The sequence below is a fragment of the Labeo rohita genome, chromosome 19 (genome assembly GCF_022985175.1).
Source record: "Labeo rohita strain BAU-BD-2019 chromosome 19, IGBB_LRoh.1.0, whole genome shotgun sequence".
Lineage (NCBI taxonomy): Eukaryota > Metazoa > Chordata > Actinopteri > Cypriniformes > Cyprinidae > Labeo > Labeo rohita.
In genome coordinates, this window is record NC_066887.1 from 30,136,159 (window position 1) to 30,153,775 (window position 17,617).

The following is a 17,617-nucleotide window of genomic DNA, read 5'->3' on the forward strand; positions in this document are numbered from 1 at the left end:
TCATAAGCAGCTCTCTATTGAATGTAATCAGTGCATTAACCAAACTGACAGGCTGACAACATATTCAATTGAAATGGTGAACACATTTAAAGGCCAAGAAAAAGAAACGGCTGATCACTAGAGAAAAGACCAGCGAAGGAAACTACCACCACCCATCACCACCAGAAAACATTCCAGTGCTTCCTCCTATACCTGCTGGTGAAAAGACTTCTCACATTCGGAAGCCCATCGGATGATGCTGATCTGCAGTAGCTCAAGTTTTAGTGCCACTGAAAAACAAATGTGCCACTAAAGTAAACATTGATGCATGCATGAAGGTAAAACAGTATCAAAACTCAAAAGCTTGTAGATTTGAATTTGACAACTTTTAATAATATTTGTAAACTGAACTTTACACTCATTCACTGATATCAAAAGATGAATGAGCACAATAATAATAATTGCACACAATAATCAAACAGATAAATTGTTAAAAAAAAAATGTAAAATGACATTCAAGAGGCAGACACCTGTATTACACATTTATTTTTGAACTACAGTTTCACTGTAAAACCACACGTCAGCATTTCAGGCATGTGTCAGTTAAAAAAGAAGAAGTGTCACACACTAGTACAAACCCACCCCCTCCCTTTACTTTAATTTTTACTTTACCATTTTACACCATATTTAAAATAAAAAATGCCAACAGTTTAATGAATGTTAACTATTTCCATTTATTACCTTTCAATAAACATATTCATTCATCATTTGCATACTGATTATCTGCACAAATTACAAGCACACAAATTAGGCACTCGACATAAGACATGCATAGATTTTGGAATTTTAGTTCAAATTGATTAATTTAATACTTGGGTTCATGCATTTACAACTAAACACAAAAAATGTATGTCCTTTTTTTTGTAATTACATGGATCAAATGCAATAGTTTTAAACTAATAGTTTTTGATTGTGCATATTAGTCTATCTGGAATAAACAAACAAGACATTCTGTAGAAGTAATTAGTTTTAAGATTTCAAAATTGATTTAGCCTCATACAGTGTATCTACAAAGTATCTACAAAAAACTATTGCTAAAAAATAGAACAAAAACTTGAGACTTGACTTGGATTTGGATCGCAGGGACTTGTCAGGAACATCTCTGCTTCATACTGATAGATCATTCCAAGCAGAAGTTGGTCAAATTCTGCGTCTGAAACCTTGGCCAATCTGCCCGCAAAGAAAGCAGAACATGCTTGAAACCTCTGCTAGTGTGAGCTTGTGTGTAACTTGTGTGTCATTTAGAATAATGATAAATAGACAAATAGACAAACAGACAGACAAACAGCAATTGCTCTGTGATATTAATGGTAGCTCACCCAAACATGAAAATTAGGTGATAATGTTCCAACCATATATGACTGCTTTTTTGTTGTTGTTGTTTTTTTTTTGTAACATGCAACTAATGCTAAAGCATTTTTATAAATGATAAAAATGCATCTTCAAACTATAATAAAGTTCACAAGACTTATGCACTATATTATATATATATATAATATGTAATATAATATTTATCGGAGGTCGCATTAACCGAAAATTCTCAGTATTGACTGACTTTTTTTTTGATGAAAAAATGTGAAGGTCGTCCGTCATTTTGACAAATTACACTGGGGGTGATCTACTGTAAACTGTAGCTGTAATTCCCACCCCTGTCCAGTTGGTGGCAGAGCACGGGATACAGAACAAAAACAAAACTATCAGGAATGTTTGCATTTGATTACGCACAGGCAAATACAAAGACGCTACAACGATCTATCACGCCATATTAAGGAGCGCCAAAACAGTATTTATTGCTTGAATTTCCTAAGGAAATTGACAGAATTTGAAATCTGAGACTTTGTTTCATATCAAAAGTAACACAAAGCCTAGTCTATTTCTATTTATTGGAAGGAAGACGCACTATGTACTGTCCATTCATCCACTGAAAACTGCATAGACCAAGAGATCGATTGTGATTTAAGAAGTGATTAATTAAAATGAGAATCTATTAAAAATCGAGAAATCGTATTTTTTTTTTTTAATGAAAATGTGAACAAAAATAAAAGCAATTTAATGTGTTATTCTAATTAATAATATGAAAATTAAAATGACGGGTAATAGATTATGACAGAATTTTTACGACCCTGTCCCTCATTTTGACGTCTAGAGCTGTCTGGAAAGTATTCAGGCATGCAATATGAAAACATTTGTTGGAATTGCAAACTACTTTTTTGATGCACTATATTAACTACAAAGAGAAAGACAATATATTATATTCATTGTTATTAACAGCATGATTAAACATTACTTCTGCTTTTTCATGAAGGAACTGCATGGGGCTTGAGAGCTAATAATTAATTAAATCATAAAAATGTAAAAAAAAAAAAAAACTAAAAACATTCAAACTAACTAAAACATTAAAAAAAAAAAAAAACCTGTAAACATGTAAATGTTTTACCTAATTATTAACTTATTACCATAAAATCTCAGTGGGTAGTAGTCAAGCTTGTCCAAAGTCTAGCTTGCTATTTCACAACATTCAGTCATATCCAAAATGCATGAACACCATAGTTTGCATGACCAGTGATTTCCTAAAAACTGTTTTGCACAGTGCACAACTGATGGAACTTCCTTTTGCATTCAAAGCATCTGTACATGACTTTAGACTTACCTAGAACAGACACCACAGCAACCGGTGAGGTAACGTAGCGCTTGGTCTTCGCGTTGTAGGCCACACAGCTGTAGTTTCCACTGTTTATTTCCTGTACATTGGTGAGGGTAATGTTGACAGTGGTCTTCTGAGGCATCTCCTGCCCATTAAACATCCACTGGAACTGAGCGGGAGGGTCAGACTGGGCTGAGCATGCGAGGGTTAAGTAAGAGCCTTTCTTAATGAACGAATCTGTTGTATTCTGTGTTATGCTGACTTTCTTTGGGCCATCTAGACAGACAAAGAAAAAAACAGATGATGAAAAAGAGGCACACGCAGAGATTTATTAAAGTGCTTGCAATGAAGCTATGTTTTATCGACATTAAAAAAAAAAAAAAAAAAAAAAGATTGATGTCTTGAAACCTCCCAATCCATTTTTAAAGGCTTAACAAGAAATAACAAAGAATAGAGTTTTCACCAGGAGAACAACATGAAACATTGTGCCATGTTACACTATTTGACATCCCCAATTTTTTTGTAAATTGAAGATTTTTTTTTTTTAAGTAAACAATGAAAGTACTGCAGTAGTACTACTCAAAACATCTAGTATTGATACATTTACTCTATTGCAAGTACTTTTATGCACAGAAAGGTGTGAATTTATGTGAAAACACATATTCAGCTTTGTTGTAAAATCAGGGTTATGGAACATAATTCCACCATTAACAGAAATCCAGCATTTATAATAGGATGCGTGGGGCACAAACTAACGCGAGGTTAATTGTAACACACGTGGTTTAAATATTTCCACACATGCTAGCATAACCACATTAACAGTATTTACTTGTTGCCATGGCAACAGAGGAAAAAGTGCACCAAAATTTAAAAGCTTTTTGATGATGTCGCTGAATGTTCATTTTACCACAGTGAAATTAAATTTCTGGCTGAAGTAAATTTTTCTTCTCAGTTTTTAGTATTCATTTAAAATGAGACAAATCTGATATTATTTTAATTGCCAATCTGTTGTTTATCAGTTTAGATAGTTTATTAATGCGTGCCAAGTCAGCAGAAGACACTAACCACTTTTATATTCCAGTCGCGCTGATGGATAACGTTGTAACACTGCGTTACAATCAACCACGCTATATTAAACTACGCTATTCTATGACATTAGCCATATAATTTTCTCTGTTTACTTTTATGGATTTTAAAAAGAAACCACAAGAAACAGGTAAATAAAGACTCACAATTGATGTTTAATGTTGAGAAATTAATATTTCAAGAAATGTAAAGCATTTTGGCTTGTTTATGTGTCTCGTGTTCTATGAGAGCTGTGTTTGGAGGCAGGGGGAGTGTTTTTTTGAATGTCTGAATGTGTTTTATCTATTAGCGCACATTGTTTTGAAATACCGATTATAAATTATACACAACCATCCTTGCCAAAAAACTGGAAAAGATTCTCCCCCGGCTAATACATAACGATCAGACTGGGTTTATCTCTCAAAGACAAACTCATTATAACATTAGACGATCTCTGCATATATTAAGTCATATTCAAGAGGACAAAATTGAAGCTCTTTTAATTAGTTTAGATGTGGAAAAGGTTTTTGATTCCATAAGTTGGCCTTTTTTTATATAAAGCTCTTGAAAGATTTGGCATGCACAAAACTTTTGTTAGGGGCATCCGTACGCTATATGTGACTCAGTGCCGAGTTTGGACCGGCTTGCTCCCTGAACCTCTTCCCGTAAGTATGATTAATAAATGATGATTGTATTTTCTAGCGATCGTTCAAAATATGTAGTTATGTAGTGTATTAACAAGATAACAAAGGCCAAGAATGCTGCACTGGTCTCTTCAGTAAATCAACGGTGCTCTTTGGATATTTGGAGGTAAATATCAGCTGAAAGACGAAATATTCCAAGGCACTCGTGTAGAAAAAAAGCCTTTAATAGACTGGGCTAAATCATTAAAACAATTAAAAGTGTAGATCTGCGTGTTTCGGAAGAAGGCTGTGTAGCCGAAACACGTAGAACTACACTTTTATTTGTTTTAATGATTTAGCCCAGTCTATTAAAGGCTTTTTTTTCTACACGAGTGCCTTGGAATATTTCGTCTTTCAGCATGTAGTTGTGTATGTTATGTTGTGTAACAATCCTGCACATGTCTTGCTAACTGACTAACTCACGCTTCTGTAGTTCAGCTGTGGGCTGTAGTCAAAAAATTTGTGATTGATGCAGCTTGACTGTCTGTCTGTCTCATTAGTTGGAGTAATGATAAAGGATGGTGCACGACTTTACACAGTGTAATGCATTATACAGTGTTGAAGTTAACAACATAGAGGTGTGCCCGGTTCGCTTACATAAGCAAATTGCGAGCACTTTCCTTGATCAGCCACTTCGGGTGACTCCGGCTCGAATTGGTAAGGTATCATAAAGGATCAATCATAAAGGACTGCACCATCTGACCAATCACAGCAGTGAGGGTTCACGGAAAGGATGGGGTTTAGAGAGACTGATTCTTCAAACTGCTTCACACGAGTTGTTTTTGAATAATTTAGAAATGAGGTAAAATTAAATCTATTTTTGGAGAAAACCAAAGTGTTTTTTGACCTTGGATACATGTAAACCTGTTTTAGGAGACTCATAAAACAATATTAGCAACCTTTAAAATGGCATAATAGGAGCACTTTAAGTAAAGATCATGCTCCATGAAGATATTTTGTACATTTCCTATCACAAATATATAAAAACTTAATTTCTGATTAGCAATATGCATTGCTAAAACTTCATTTGGACAACTTTAAAGGAGATTTTCTCATCATTTAGATTTTTTTGCAGCCTCAGATTCCAGATTTTCAAATTTAGTTTTAATAAAGGCCTCCCGTAGCGAATCAATGTGTTTTTGTAAGAAAAACATCCATATTTAAAACACAAGAATCACTTTAATCTAGCTTGCGCTAACAGTTAACACGCCCCAGGACAAGGGGCGTGACAGGACTGAAATACCGTCTAAGCTGTTCGCCAATTGCAACGCAGTGAGACAGCTAACCAATCACAACACATTTTTTTTTTGGAAGGCGGGTCTTCGTTAAACCCAGAACTAATCAAGCCTTTTGTGCCAGGCTGGGAGAAATGTATTTTAATAATGTAAATTATGTTAAAAATAATGCGTTTTTCGAACCACCAAGCATGAAAGCATGTTCTAGTACACCCCCAAAACAAAACCAAGACTTTGTAAAAGAGCATAGACCCCTTTAATATTATTATCATTTCCACTCTGCTAAGCTTACATGTATCCTTATTTACATCTTCTTTAGATCTTTGTATAGCTTGAAAGCATGATAACTATAAATTGCCACTACATGTAAAAGTACTATGTTAATGTAATACATTACATTACGTGGGTTTGGAGCAACATGATAATGAGTAAATAATGACAATTTTTAGATGCACAGTTCCTTGAAAGTAAACAGTGTTCATGTATATAGGTCTCGGACTATGTATGTGTGGGTGTGTTCAGACACATACAGCTCACTGTGAGATTGAAGGCAGCACTCCTCCCTGATTTCAATGCATTTTCTGCAGTGCAGTAAATGGGTCCTTGCAGATCTGTTCGGCGAACTTCTGCAACAGTTAGCACATTGCCGACTTGGTTTAGCTTCATGCGTGTGCCATCCACCACCAAAGGAACTGAACCGCTCTTCCACTTGTAGGTAAAGGAGCCTTTGGCAGAGCAGGTAAGAACCACAGTGCTGTTGAACTCAACAGCTTCAGGCAGATTAGATGAAATCATGATGTCAGTTACGGGTTCTGGAGAAAAGAGAAAAAAAAAAAGAAACATCTTACCTCCATCCAGCAACCTCTGAATAACCAAACCTAAGATTTGACAACATACATACATCAAGAAAGTCTTCTATTCAGAACTAAAATCTTTTAACGCTTGTTTTCCAGTCAATTAATGAACGCCTTTAAAATGAACTAGATAAAAAAGTTTGTCAAGACAAACTTTAAATTAGCTTGAGGAAGTCGGAGCAGAAAGTTTAAAAGGTTTAAAAAGTTTAAAGAGTTTAATAAGTTTTTAAAAGTTTTAAGTTTGATGGTTTTCAGTCTGAAATAGTTTGAAGTTTAAAGTCATTTTAAAAGGTTAAAATTTAAATGTTTTGAAGGTAATACAGTCTCAGATAGATAGATAATGATAAGCAAGTTACTAGCATATTTTTAACATGATAAGCAAGTTGCTAACATTTTTCTAATAAAATTAACAAGTTGTTAGCATGTTGCTAGCATGATTAGCAAATTGTTAACATGTTGCTAGCATGTTTTTAACATGATTAGCAAGTTGTTAACATGTTTCTAGCATGATTCTAACATTATTAGTAAACTGCTAGCATGCTTCTAGCATTATTACCAAGTTGTTACTCGTACCAACCATGTTTCTAACATTAGTAAGTTGTTAGCATGTTGCTATCATGTTTATAACATGATTAGAAAGTTGCTAGCATGTTGCTAACATGATTAACAAGTTAACATGTAGCTAACATGTTTCTAACATGATTAGCATGTTGCTATTATGTTTCTAGCACAATTTTTTAGCTTAATTAACATGCTGTTAGCATGATATTAGAATGATTAGCCTGTTACTAACATGATTAGCAAGTTACTAACATGTTGCTAGTCTGTTTCTAACATGATTAACAAGTTGCTAGCATGTTTCTAACATGATTCTAACATAGTTAGCAATCTGATAACATGTTTTTAGCATAATTAGCATGTTGTTAACATGATATTATCATGATTAGCCAGTTAATAACATCTTACTATCATGATAAGCAAGTTACTAGGATGTTGCTAGTCTGTTTTTAACATGATTAGCATGTTGCTAGTATGTTTCTAGCATGATTAGCAAGTTGCTAGCATGTTTTTAGCATTATTAACAGGTTGTTAGCATGATATTAGCATGATTACCAAGTTACTAGCATGTTGCTAGTCTGTTTCTAACATGATTAGCATGTTGTTAGCATGTTATTAGCATGATTAGCCAGTTACTAGCATGTTACTAGCATGATTAGCAAGCTACTAGCATGGCTCTAGTTGTTAGGCTTGGCTAGTGAAAGATAGATAGATAGATAGAAATTTTGATCTCAGAAGAATAATAATATCTGTAAGTTTAAATAGCATTTCAGTAAGTTGGCTTTCTCAAGCCAACTTAACGTTGCAATCATAAGTTTAAAGCAAATGAGTCAGTTTTAAATGAGTTGTCAATACTATGCCCTTGGGTTGATTCAATCATAATCACTCTTCTCTAAAAAAAAAAAAAAAAAAAAAAAAAAAAAAAAAAAAAAAAAAAAAAATTAACTGTTTCTTTTTGTTATTCAGTGCAACTCTGTCTTAAAGAACTGCTATAAAGTTTACTTCATCATGCTTTTAACAAATTTGTGCAGGACTTGAACCTTCAGCCCTTTCTTCATCTGCTCTGACATTCAACCACTAGGCTTCACCAGCCCACTGTCTAGTCACTCACTATATAACTTTGATTGCACTGTATATTCAATACTCACCAAGAACCTCCAGATCAACCTGTCCGGTCAGTTGCTGTCCCTTGTCAGTGACTATAGTGAGAGTATATTCCCCTCCATCCTCCTTCACCAGTGGCCCAAGCTGAAGCTCGAACGTCGTCTTATTGTAGCTGATTCTGCTGGCGTATTTCTCATCAACGTTGTCGGTGTTTGATGGCACAATGCTCGTAAGTATCGGTGCAATTTCTGAACCTTTGTTGAAATTCCATGTTACGATTACAAAATTCGGTGTTAAGGTGATTGTTGTCTTGAAGGTCACATATTTACCTGGTTCAATAAAGTAAGAAGAAATCTAGATTAAAAAAGAAAAAAAAAATGTATCTAAGCATTTCATTCATGGTTTCATTTTTTTAACTAATATTTTCATTTAATGAGTTTAATGATAGCAACAGACTATTGAAAGTATTCAGATACTATTCTTGCACCTTTAATGCATGCGAGTAGCCTACACAACAGGGTTTTTTTTCCGCATGAAAGCAAAATGGCCTTGTTATGCCGCACTGACTTTGATTTGGCAGACATTTTTATAAATAATAATTAATAAATAAATAATCTGTTACATAATTGCTTTCAAATAATATTTTTAAAGAAATAATGGCAAACTACTAAATTACTAACAACACTTCTTTTTTCAGCGTCTCCATTTTCAGTGTTAAAAACATCAAAATATGTTTGAAATTAAAAAACGAAAATACACCGAACAATGGATAAACCATACATCGACTCACCTATAACGCTGTTGATTTTGTTATTGAGAAGCGGACTGGTAAGATGCACAGTGTTGTTGAACTCAACAGCTTCAGGCAGATTAGATGAAATCATGATGTCAGTTACGGGTTCTGGAGAAAAGAGAGAAAAAAAAAAGAAACATCTTACCTCCATCCAACAACCTCTGAATAACCAAACCTAAGATTTGACAACATACATACATCAAGAAAGTCTTCTATTCAGAACTAAAATCTGTTAACGCTTGTTTTCCAGTCAATTAATGAACGCCTTTAAAATGAACTAGATAAAAAAGTTTGTCAAGACAAACTTTAAATTAGCTTGAGGAAGTCGGAGCAGAAAGTTTAAAAGGTTTAAAAAGTTTAAAGAGTTTAATAAGTTTTTAAAAGTTTTAAGTTTGATGGTTTTCAGTCTGAAATAGTTTGAAGTTTAAAGTCATTTTAAAAGGTTAAAATTTAAATGTTTTGAAGGTAATACAGTCTCAGATAGATAGATAATGATAAGCAAGTTACTAGCATATTTTTAACATGATAAGCAAGTTGCTAACATTTTTCTAATAAAATTAACAAGTTGTTAGCATGTTGCTAGCATGATTAGCAAGTTGTTAACATGATGCTAGCATGTTTTTAACATGATTAGCAAGTTGTTAACATGTTTCTAGCATGATTCTAACATTATTAGTAAACTGCTAGCATGCTTCTAGCATTATTACCAAGTTGTTACCATGTTTCTAACATGATTAACAAGTTAACATGTAGCTAACATGTTTCTAACATGATTAGCATGTTGCTATTATGTTTCTAGCACAATTTTTTAGCTTAATTAGCATGCTGTTAGCATGATATTAGAATGATTAGCCTGTTACTAACATGATTAGCAAGTTACTAACATGTTGCTAGTCTGTTTCTAACATGATTAACAAGTTGCTAGCATGTTTCTAGCATGATTCTAACATAGTTAGCAATCTGATAACATGTTTTTAGCATAATTTGCATGTTGTTAACATGATATTATCATGATTAGCCAGTTAATAACATCTTACTATCATGATAAGCAAGTTACTAGGATCTTGCTAGTCTGTTTTTAATATGATTAGCATGTTGCTAGTATGTTTCTAGCATGATTAGCAAGTTGCTAACATGTTTTTAGCATTATTAACAGGTTGTTAGCATGATATTAGCATGATTAGCAAGTTACTAGCATGTTGCTAGTCTGTTTCTAACATGATTAGCATGTTGTTAGCATGTTATTAGCATGATTAGCCAGTTACTAGCATGTTACTAGCATGATTAGCAAGCTACTAGCATGACTCTAGTTGTTAGGCTTGGCTAGTGAAAAAAAAAAAAAAAAAAATTAACTGTTTCTTTTTGTTATTCAGTGCAACTCTGTCTTAAAGAACTGCTATAAAGTTTACTTCATCATGCTTTTAACAAATTTGTGCAGGACTTGAACCTTCAGCCCTTTCTTCATCTGCTCTGACATTCAACCACTAGGCTTCACCAGCCCACTGTCTAGTCACTCACTATATAACTTTGATTGCACTGTATATTCAATACTCACCAAGAACCTCCAGATCAACCTGTCCGGTCAGTTGCTGTCCCTTGTCAGTGACTATAGTGAGAGTATATTCCCCTCCATCCTCCTTCACCAGTGGCCCAAGCTGAAGCTCGAACGTCGTCTTATTGTAGCTGATTCTGCTGGCGTATTTCTCATCAACGTTGTCGGTGTTTGATGGCACAATGCTCGTAAGTATCGGTGCAATTTCTGAACCTTTGTTGAAATTCCATGTTACGATTACAAAATTCGGTGTTAAGGTGATTGTTGTCTTGAAGGTCACATATTTACCTGGTTCAATAAAGTAAGAAGAAATCTAGATTAAAAAAGAAAAAAAAATGTATCTAAGCATTTCATTCATGGTTTCATTTTTTTAAACTAATATTTTCATTTAATGAGTTTAATGATAGCAACAGACTATTGAAAGTATTCAGATACTATTCTTGCACCTTTAATGCATGCGAGTAGCCTACACAACAGGGTTTTTTTTCCGCATGAAAGCAAAATGGCCTTGTTATGCCGCACTGACTTTGATTTGGCAGACATTTTTATAAATAATAATTAATAAATAAATAATCTGTTAAATAATTGCTTTCAAATAATAATTTTAAAGAAATAATGGCAAACTACTAAATTACTAACAACACTTCTTTTTTCAGCGTCTCCATTTTCAGTGTTAAAAACATCAAAATATGTTTTAAATTAAAAAACGAAAATACACTGAACAATGGATAAACCATACAACGACTCACCTATAACGCCGTTGATTTTGTTATTGAGAAGCAGACTGCCCTCGGAATAGCATCCTATAAGAGGAATGATTTTAGTCAGGACTTGATTTTTAATCAGAAGCCAGGATAAACAAACCACACATTACGTCCTTGTGTAGGCTACTGTTTAAAAGAATTTTAGTTTTAGAAATAATATGTTTGTAGCCTACTTGATATTTGTTTTTGGGTTGTTTTTTTTTTTACTTACCAAGAGAAGCAAAAATAAGTAAATGCAGCATGAAGTTATAGAAATCCATATGGAGAGTGAGTCCCTGAAGCGTCAGACAGAAATGTGATACGGTTTCACTTCTCTGCTGAGAAAGTTAAACCCGGCCCTTCAAGCTGTATTCTTTTAATGTCATACAGTGTCTACGGATGACAGATATTTACTGTGCTTCAGTATGGGCAAACACTGCCCCTAGAATTCACATTCATAACTTCAAGTCACCTGCAACATTCTACACTGTAAAAAACAATTTGTTGAGTCAACTTAAAATAATTTGTAACCTGGCTGCCTTAAAATTTTAAGTTCAGTCAACTCAAAAAAAGTTTATTCAACTTGAAATGTTAAATTATACTAAGTGACAACTTAGATATTTGAGTTGAATCAACTTAAAATTTTAAGGCAGCTGGGTTACTTACCCATCTGTGAAGTTTAGCAAACACAAATATCTAAGTTGTTATTTAGTACAACTTAACATTTCAAGTTGAATAAACTTATTTTAGTTGACTGAACTTAAAATGTTAAGGCAGCAGGGGAACTAATTATTTTAAGCTGACTCAACAAATTGTGTTTTTTATTTTTTACAGTGATTTTTGAATGTCAGTTGACATGACAGCCAGTACAAATAATAAATGGCAAATCAGCATTTGGAAAAGGCAGCTCCAGTAGCTATCAAATCACTTTTCACTGCTGTGTCTTCTTCGTTGTCTTCTGTAATGCGCCAAACAGCGCGAATCTGTTTATAAATTGGAACATTATGTATTGCGCATGCTCAGTTTTACATCAATAAGCTCCACTGTAGGCTGCACTCAGGGTTTACATGACCCTTTAACTAGAAGAAAAAAGTTAAAAACGTGTAAAAACGCAAATACGTGTTTAAGATCTGTAATTCTTTCTTTCTGTCAAACACAAAAGAACACATTTTGAGAATATGCCACAAGTCCAAACAACAGCCTACAAGTCAGTGGTGTCCAGTGTTGTTTGGACATCGACGTTGTTCAAACTTCTTTTGTGTGCAGAAAAAAAATAAGCCAGGTTTGGAATGACATGAAGGTGAGCAAACAATGACATTATTTTATTTTGGGGTGAGCTACTGCTTCAATACAGTGCCAGCATACTGGTTTGAGACCAAGGATTCATGACTGAGCCAGTAAAGTCAATGTGCTGTTATGCATAAAAAACAAAACAAAATCCACTTTCACCACTAGATGGAGGCATACACATGCTCCAGAACAGCCAAAAAGCTAAGCTAATCTTAGTCAAGGAACATGCCACAGCAGTGTTATGAAGCAATTTGTAGGGCCAAAAAATGTGTTTGCCACAAACTTTCGCAGAATCTCACCCAAACTAAAAGTAATATGACAGCTTTATGTGAGAAACAGACTGGTATTTGTAATCATTAGATAATCAGCTTTAATGTTAATAAAAATGATCAAACCTGTGCACTGTTTTTGCTTGTTAAAATTCCTCTGGTCATTCCTGTATATATTTAAAAAAAAAAATAGTAATTCTTATAATGTATATTCTTACAATTTTAGTGCATTTAGAAAAAAAAAAAAAAAGACAAAACGAAAAACAACTGTGTAGCTTTTTCGTACCAAGTGTAAAATTTATATTTTAGCCTTCAGCTCATGTAGTAGATGTCATCCTGTTGTGTTTGACCCTGGTTGTTGTTTTGCTAAAATATGAAAGACAGTGTCTCAAGAATGAGAGGAGGTGATATCTCCAGAATTTATAAACACTCACAGTGCTGTTAGTCTTCATATCAGAGCTGTTCCATCTGAAGGACAGATCAAGGGTTTAAAAATACAACTATTACTGTCATTATGACGAAGTTTCTGTGTTTGTTTTTATTATGGAAAGACGAGGAGGCACCAAAGTGTTCTCATACTGGCACCCAGTACCCTGTACACTGTCTTTAAAATAACTGAAAAACACCATAACATGAACAGAAAAAATGGTTAGATAAAATATAAAATGTGGTCACTTGAATTCAGGAGAATTCATGTTCATATATTCAAAAAATATACTAAATATCAGTTTTAAAGGGATGTTAGTCATGCATCATTACTGCTACTGTTTGTAAAGGGTTAATTATTTACATAGAAAATGTAAAATGTAGTTTTGAAATGTAGATTTTTAAAATCATGTCATTTTTATAAAGGTTTTAAAATGTTCAACCAACAACTTGCATAATTATTAATTTGTAAAAAATAAGTTCTTAAGGCCTGTATAATAACCATAACTTAATAAAACTTAATAACATAATAAAAGTGTTTTATTAATCTTTCATACAGAAGAATTATATATTTGTAATCACTCTCAGAACAATTTTTTTTCCCACTCATTAACAATAACATTTACAGGCATCCAAGTTTAACCCTTGTGTTACTTAACAAAAATGACCATGTCAAAAAACGGACTAAATATTAATATTTTCATTGAGATAGACGTAGACATTTAACCAACATCAGACCTGATCACAACTACCAAAAAAGGATTATTTTTTTTTGAAAAAACAATGAAAATATATGTATAATGCATATGTATGTATATATATACACACACACACACATATACATACATATATATACACACACACACACACACACACACATATATATATATATATATATATATACACATACACACATATATACACATATATACAGGGGTTGGACAGTGAAACTGAAACACCTGGGTTTAGACCACAATTAGTATGCCGTTTGGCCTCCTTTTGCAGCCAATACAGCATTATTTCATCTTGGGAATGACAAATACAAGTCCTGCACAGTAGCCCGAAGGATTTTGAGCCATTCCTTTCGCAGAACAGTGGCCAGGTCACTATGTGATGTTGGTGTATGAAAACATTTCCTGACTCGCTCCTCCAAAACACCCCAAAGTGGCTCAATAATATTCAGATCTGGTGACTGTGCAGGCCATGGGAGATGTTTAACTTTACTTTCATGTTCATCAAATCACTCTTGTCACCAGTCTTGCTGTGTGTATTGGTGCATTATCATCCTAATACACGGCACCACCTTCAGGGTACAATGTTTGAGCTATTGGGTGCACATAGTCAACCTTCACACTCTGCTCTTATTGGTGGAATGTGCGATCAGTAAAGACTGGCCGCCAGGCTGCATAAATATAGCCATGAAACCTCCAACACTATATTGGCCAGTGTTTCAGTTTCATTGTCCAACCCCTATATATATATATATATATATATATATATATATACACACATACATACATACATACATACATATACATATACACACACACACACATATATATATATATATATACACACACATACTATGCTAAGCACTGAGTATTGTGGGTTTTTAGAGTCTTGGATAATATTTTTTTGTGCGGTGTCAAAAAAAAAAAAAAAAAAAAAAAAAAAAAAAAAGATAAAATTGTTATTATTATATATAATTATTTGTCAGTACACATACAAACCACATTCTGATAAACACCCACACAACTATATGAATGTAATTTCAATTCGATTGCCAGAAATGGTGAAAAAGTGAGTATTTGCTCCATAGGCACAACCTAAGATAATTGTGCTATCAGGTGCAAACAGTAAAAATGTTAAAGGGGTCATCGGATGCCCATTTTCCACAAGTCCATATTATTCCTTAGGGTATTAATGAAAAGTCTGTAATATACTTTGGTTAAAAATTCTCAATGGTAGTGTAAAACAACACCATTTTTACCTTGTCAAAATGACGTCTGCAAAAATCAACCCATTCTGATGGATTGCTCCTTTAAATGCAAATGAGCTCTGCTCGCCCTGCCCCTCTCTTCTCTCTGTGGAGTGACGAGACTGTTTACTTTAGCCGCATTTAGCGCGTTTAGCTGTGAAACTTGCTAAATATCACGTTATTAGGAAAGGTGATTCATAAAAAAACCCTTATACTTACTTCTGCTATAAGTGAAGCTGGATCATGAATGATTTGCACAAACATAGACTTTATTATATACAGCATTTATGTAGATCGGGAGGTGCATTCCCTTCACAAATAAACATAATCCACTGTATCTTTAGCTGCTCAGATGTCGGGAGTAAATGACGACCACTGTGTTCATTATTACATCCAGCAACACAACACCTCAACCGGAAATATTCTTGTCTAACTTACATCCCTGCCCGGCATCGAAACAGTGGAGGTCAGACTGTTACAGCCGATCTGAGGTAAGACGCTCATGTCAATCAACTATTGTGGGAGCGGCCTCTATCAGTGTGATGCCACATCGACAGGCATCTGAGAATGGCTCGATTTCACATGCAATCACTGCATGGATTTTTATCATTATAGGGCAGATTTGTACATACACTGCGAACACACATCAATGTACAAACAACATGTAAAAGTGAACTTTGCATCCGATGACCCCTTAAAAGGCATGCCAACAAAATGGAAGCCTATTTACAAAGAATACATGGTTTTATGCTTAAATGGCACTGATATTAATAGTTGTTGTAATGGGTTTTAATAGGGACTATTTTGTCCAATAGGTCACTAGGGTGAAATATTAACAAAAACTCAAATGCAAATGAGCTGCTGCTCCCCGCCCCCCCTTTTCCAGAATAGGACTGTGCCTTTACAGCTCGTACCTCAGATACTCCACTAAAAACATCAGTTTGTTTTGGATTATCATCTCTAGCACACTGAAACCATGCATTTTAAAGTCATATCAGTTTTAATGTCTGATATAGGGTTTTCTGAGCGCACACATCCAAAGCATGTGCACAGAAAGCGTCTGTCATACAGCATTTGAGTACTAAACTAAGTTCTCTTTCATGTCCTACTGCACTTAAACTGTCAAATACATTGATTAAGGGGTTGTCATATTATAATAAGATGCCTTTTTTTACATCGGGAGGAGCGAAATCTGAGCGGCTCGTTTTTTTTCACAAGCTTGCAGAGAAAGGCTTACCAAAACAAAGTTACTGAGTTGTCCTTTTTCACATTATCTGGGTTGGTAGATGCACTGGGGACCTGACTATAGCACATAAACATGAAAAAAAGTCAGATTTTCATGATATGTCAACTTAAATGTGTCATTCATGTGCTTAGTACAGATGTTGCAGAATGAGGTACAAATTTTTAAATCCCAACTGTTAAATATGAGCAAATAATGTGTATAGGTGTATTTACCTATTAAACTAACCTGCAGGAGGTGCTGTAGGCTCTCTGGTTTCTCCAGGTTGCCATTCATTCATACTACCTACAGACAAAAACCAACACATATCAGCATGCTACCATTTCAGTATAAAGCGTATGAATAAGAAACAAAGCCACTTAGCACTTGAGACTAGCTTAGCTTTTGTGTTTCATAAATAATTATCATGAACAGTTACAGAAAAACCACACATTTTACCCGTCTGACAACAGCCAACCTCAACAGTAAAGTAAGTGATTGCTAAGTGCATAACCTTTGTCCTTAATGGAAAGCTTTAAACTATAATGGACACTAGTGCAATCTATGACCATATTCGCTGTGAGAATAAATTAAGCTGTCTCATTCTAATGGAGGCTAACGTTAGTCCCTCATAAAACATTGATTTAACCTCCCAACCATGGCCAAACAAATCGAAAGCTGTCTGGCATGTGGGCAGCGAAGCCTTTTGAAACTCAACTTATTAAATGTCAGACCATACTTACCAATATGGGATTTTCCTGCCACTGATTTGTCGCACTTTTGATCACTCAGAGATCTATATCTGTATGGAAAACACTGTTACTGGCATACAGGCTGATTGCTGTGACCTACAATATAAAACTGTGCCAAACCAAACTTTCAGTACTATATTAAGTGTTTTGCTTCTCACCAATAAACCACACTGTGCCTGCAAAAATGAAGGCTGTTTGCATGGCAGACCAAAGCGTGTGAGAAATGGTATTGTGGGCAGCAGTGGAGGAAGTTACGATTTTGTGCAACAGATTGATATACACAAGCCACTCTTTACATATGGAGATAACAAAATACCAAAGCTGCCAGTTATAAAATTTCGCTTTTTTTTTTATGAACCAGCGTTGAGGTTAAATTATGTCAGATTTAATCAGTGAGTCTTTCGTGTGGT

General features: G+C 34.4%; 1 protein-coding gene across 2 annotated transcripts; it reads right to left on the reverse strand.

Annotated features, from left to right (window-relative positions):
* Nucleotides 1-419: 419 nt before the first annotated feature.
* Nucleotides 420-11,636, reverse strand: LOC127181990 (carcinoembryonic antigen-related cell adhesion molecule 1). Of its 2 annotated transcripts, XM_051137049.1 has the most exons (8): nt 11,503-11,636; nt 11,277-11,330; nt 10,531-10,815; nt 8,973-9,083; nt 8,227-8,511; nt 6,197-6,478; nt 2,690-2,959; nt 424-1,209 (listed from the first exon to the last, which is right to left on the reverse strand). In XM_051137049.1, exons 1-8 carry the CDS (start codon nt 11,549-11,551, stop codon nt 1,160-1,162), a joined length of 1,386 nt encoding a protein of 461 aa, XP_050993006.1. In that variant the 5' UTR covers nt 11,552-11,636; the 3' UTR covers nt 424-1,159. The 2 variants fall into 2 exon arrangements, with proteins under 2 accessions (XP_050993007.1, XP_050993006.1); XM_051137050.1 differs by lacking the exon at nt 11,277-11,330 and having other exon boundaries at nt 420-1,209; nt 11,503-11,595.
* Between the last annotated feature and the right edge of the window lie 5,981 nt (nt 11,637-17,617).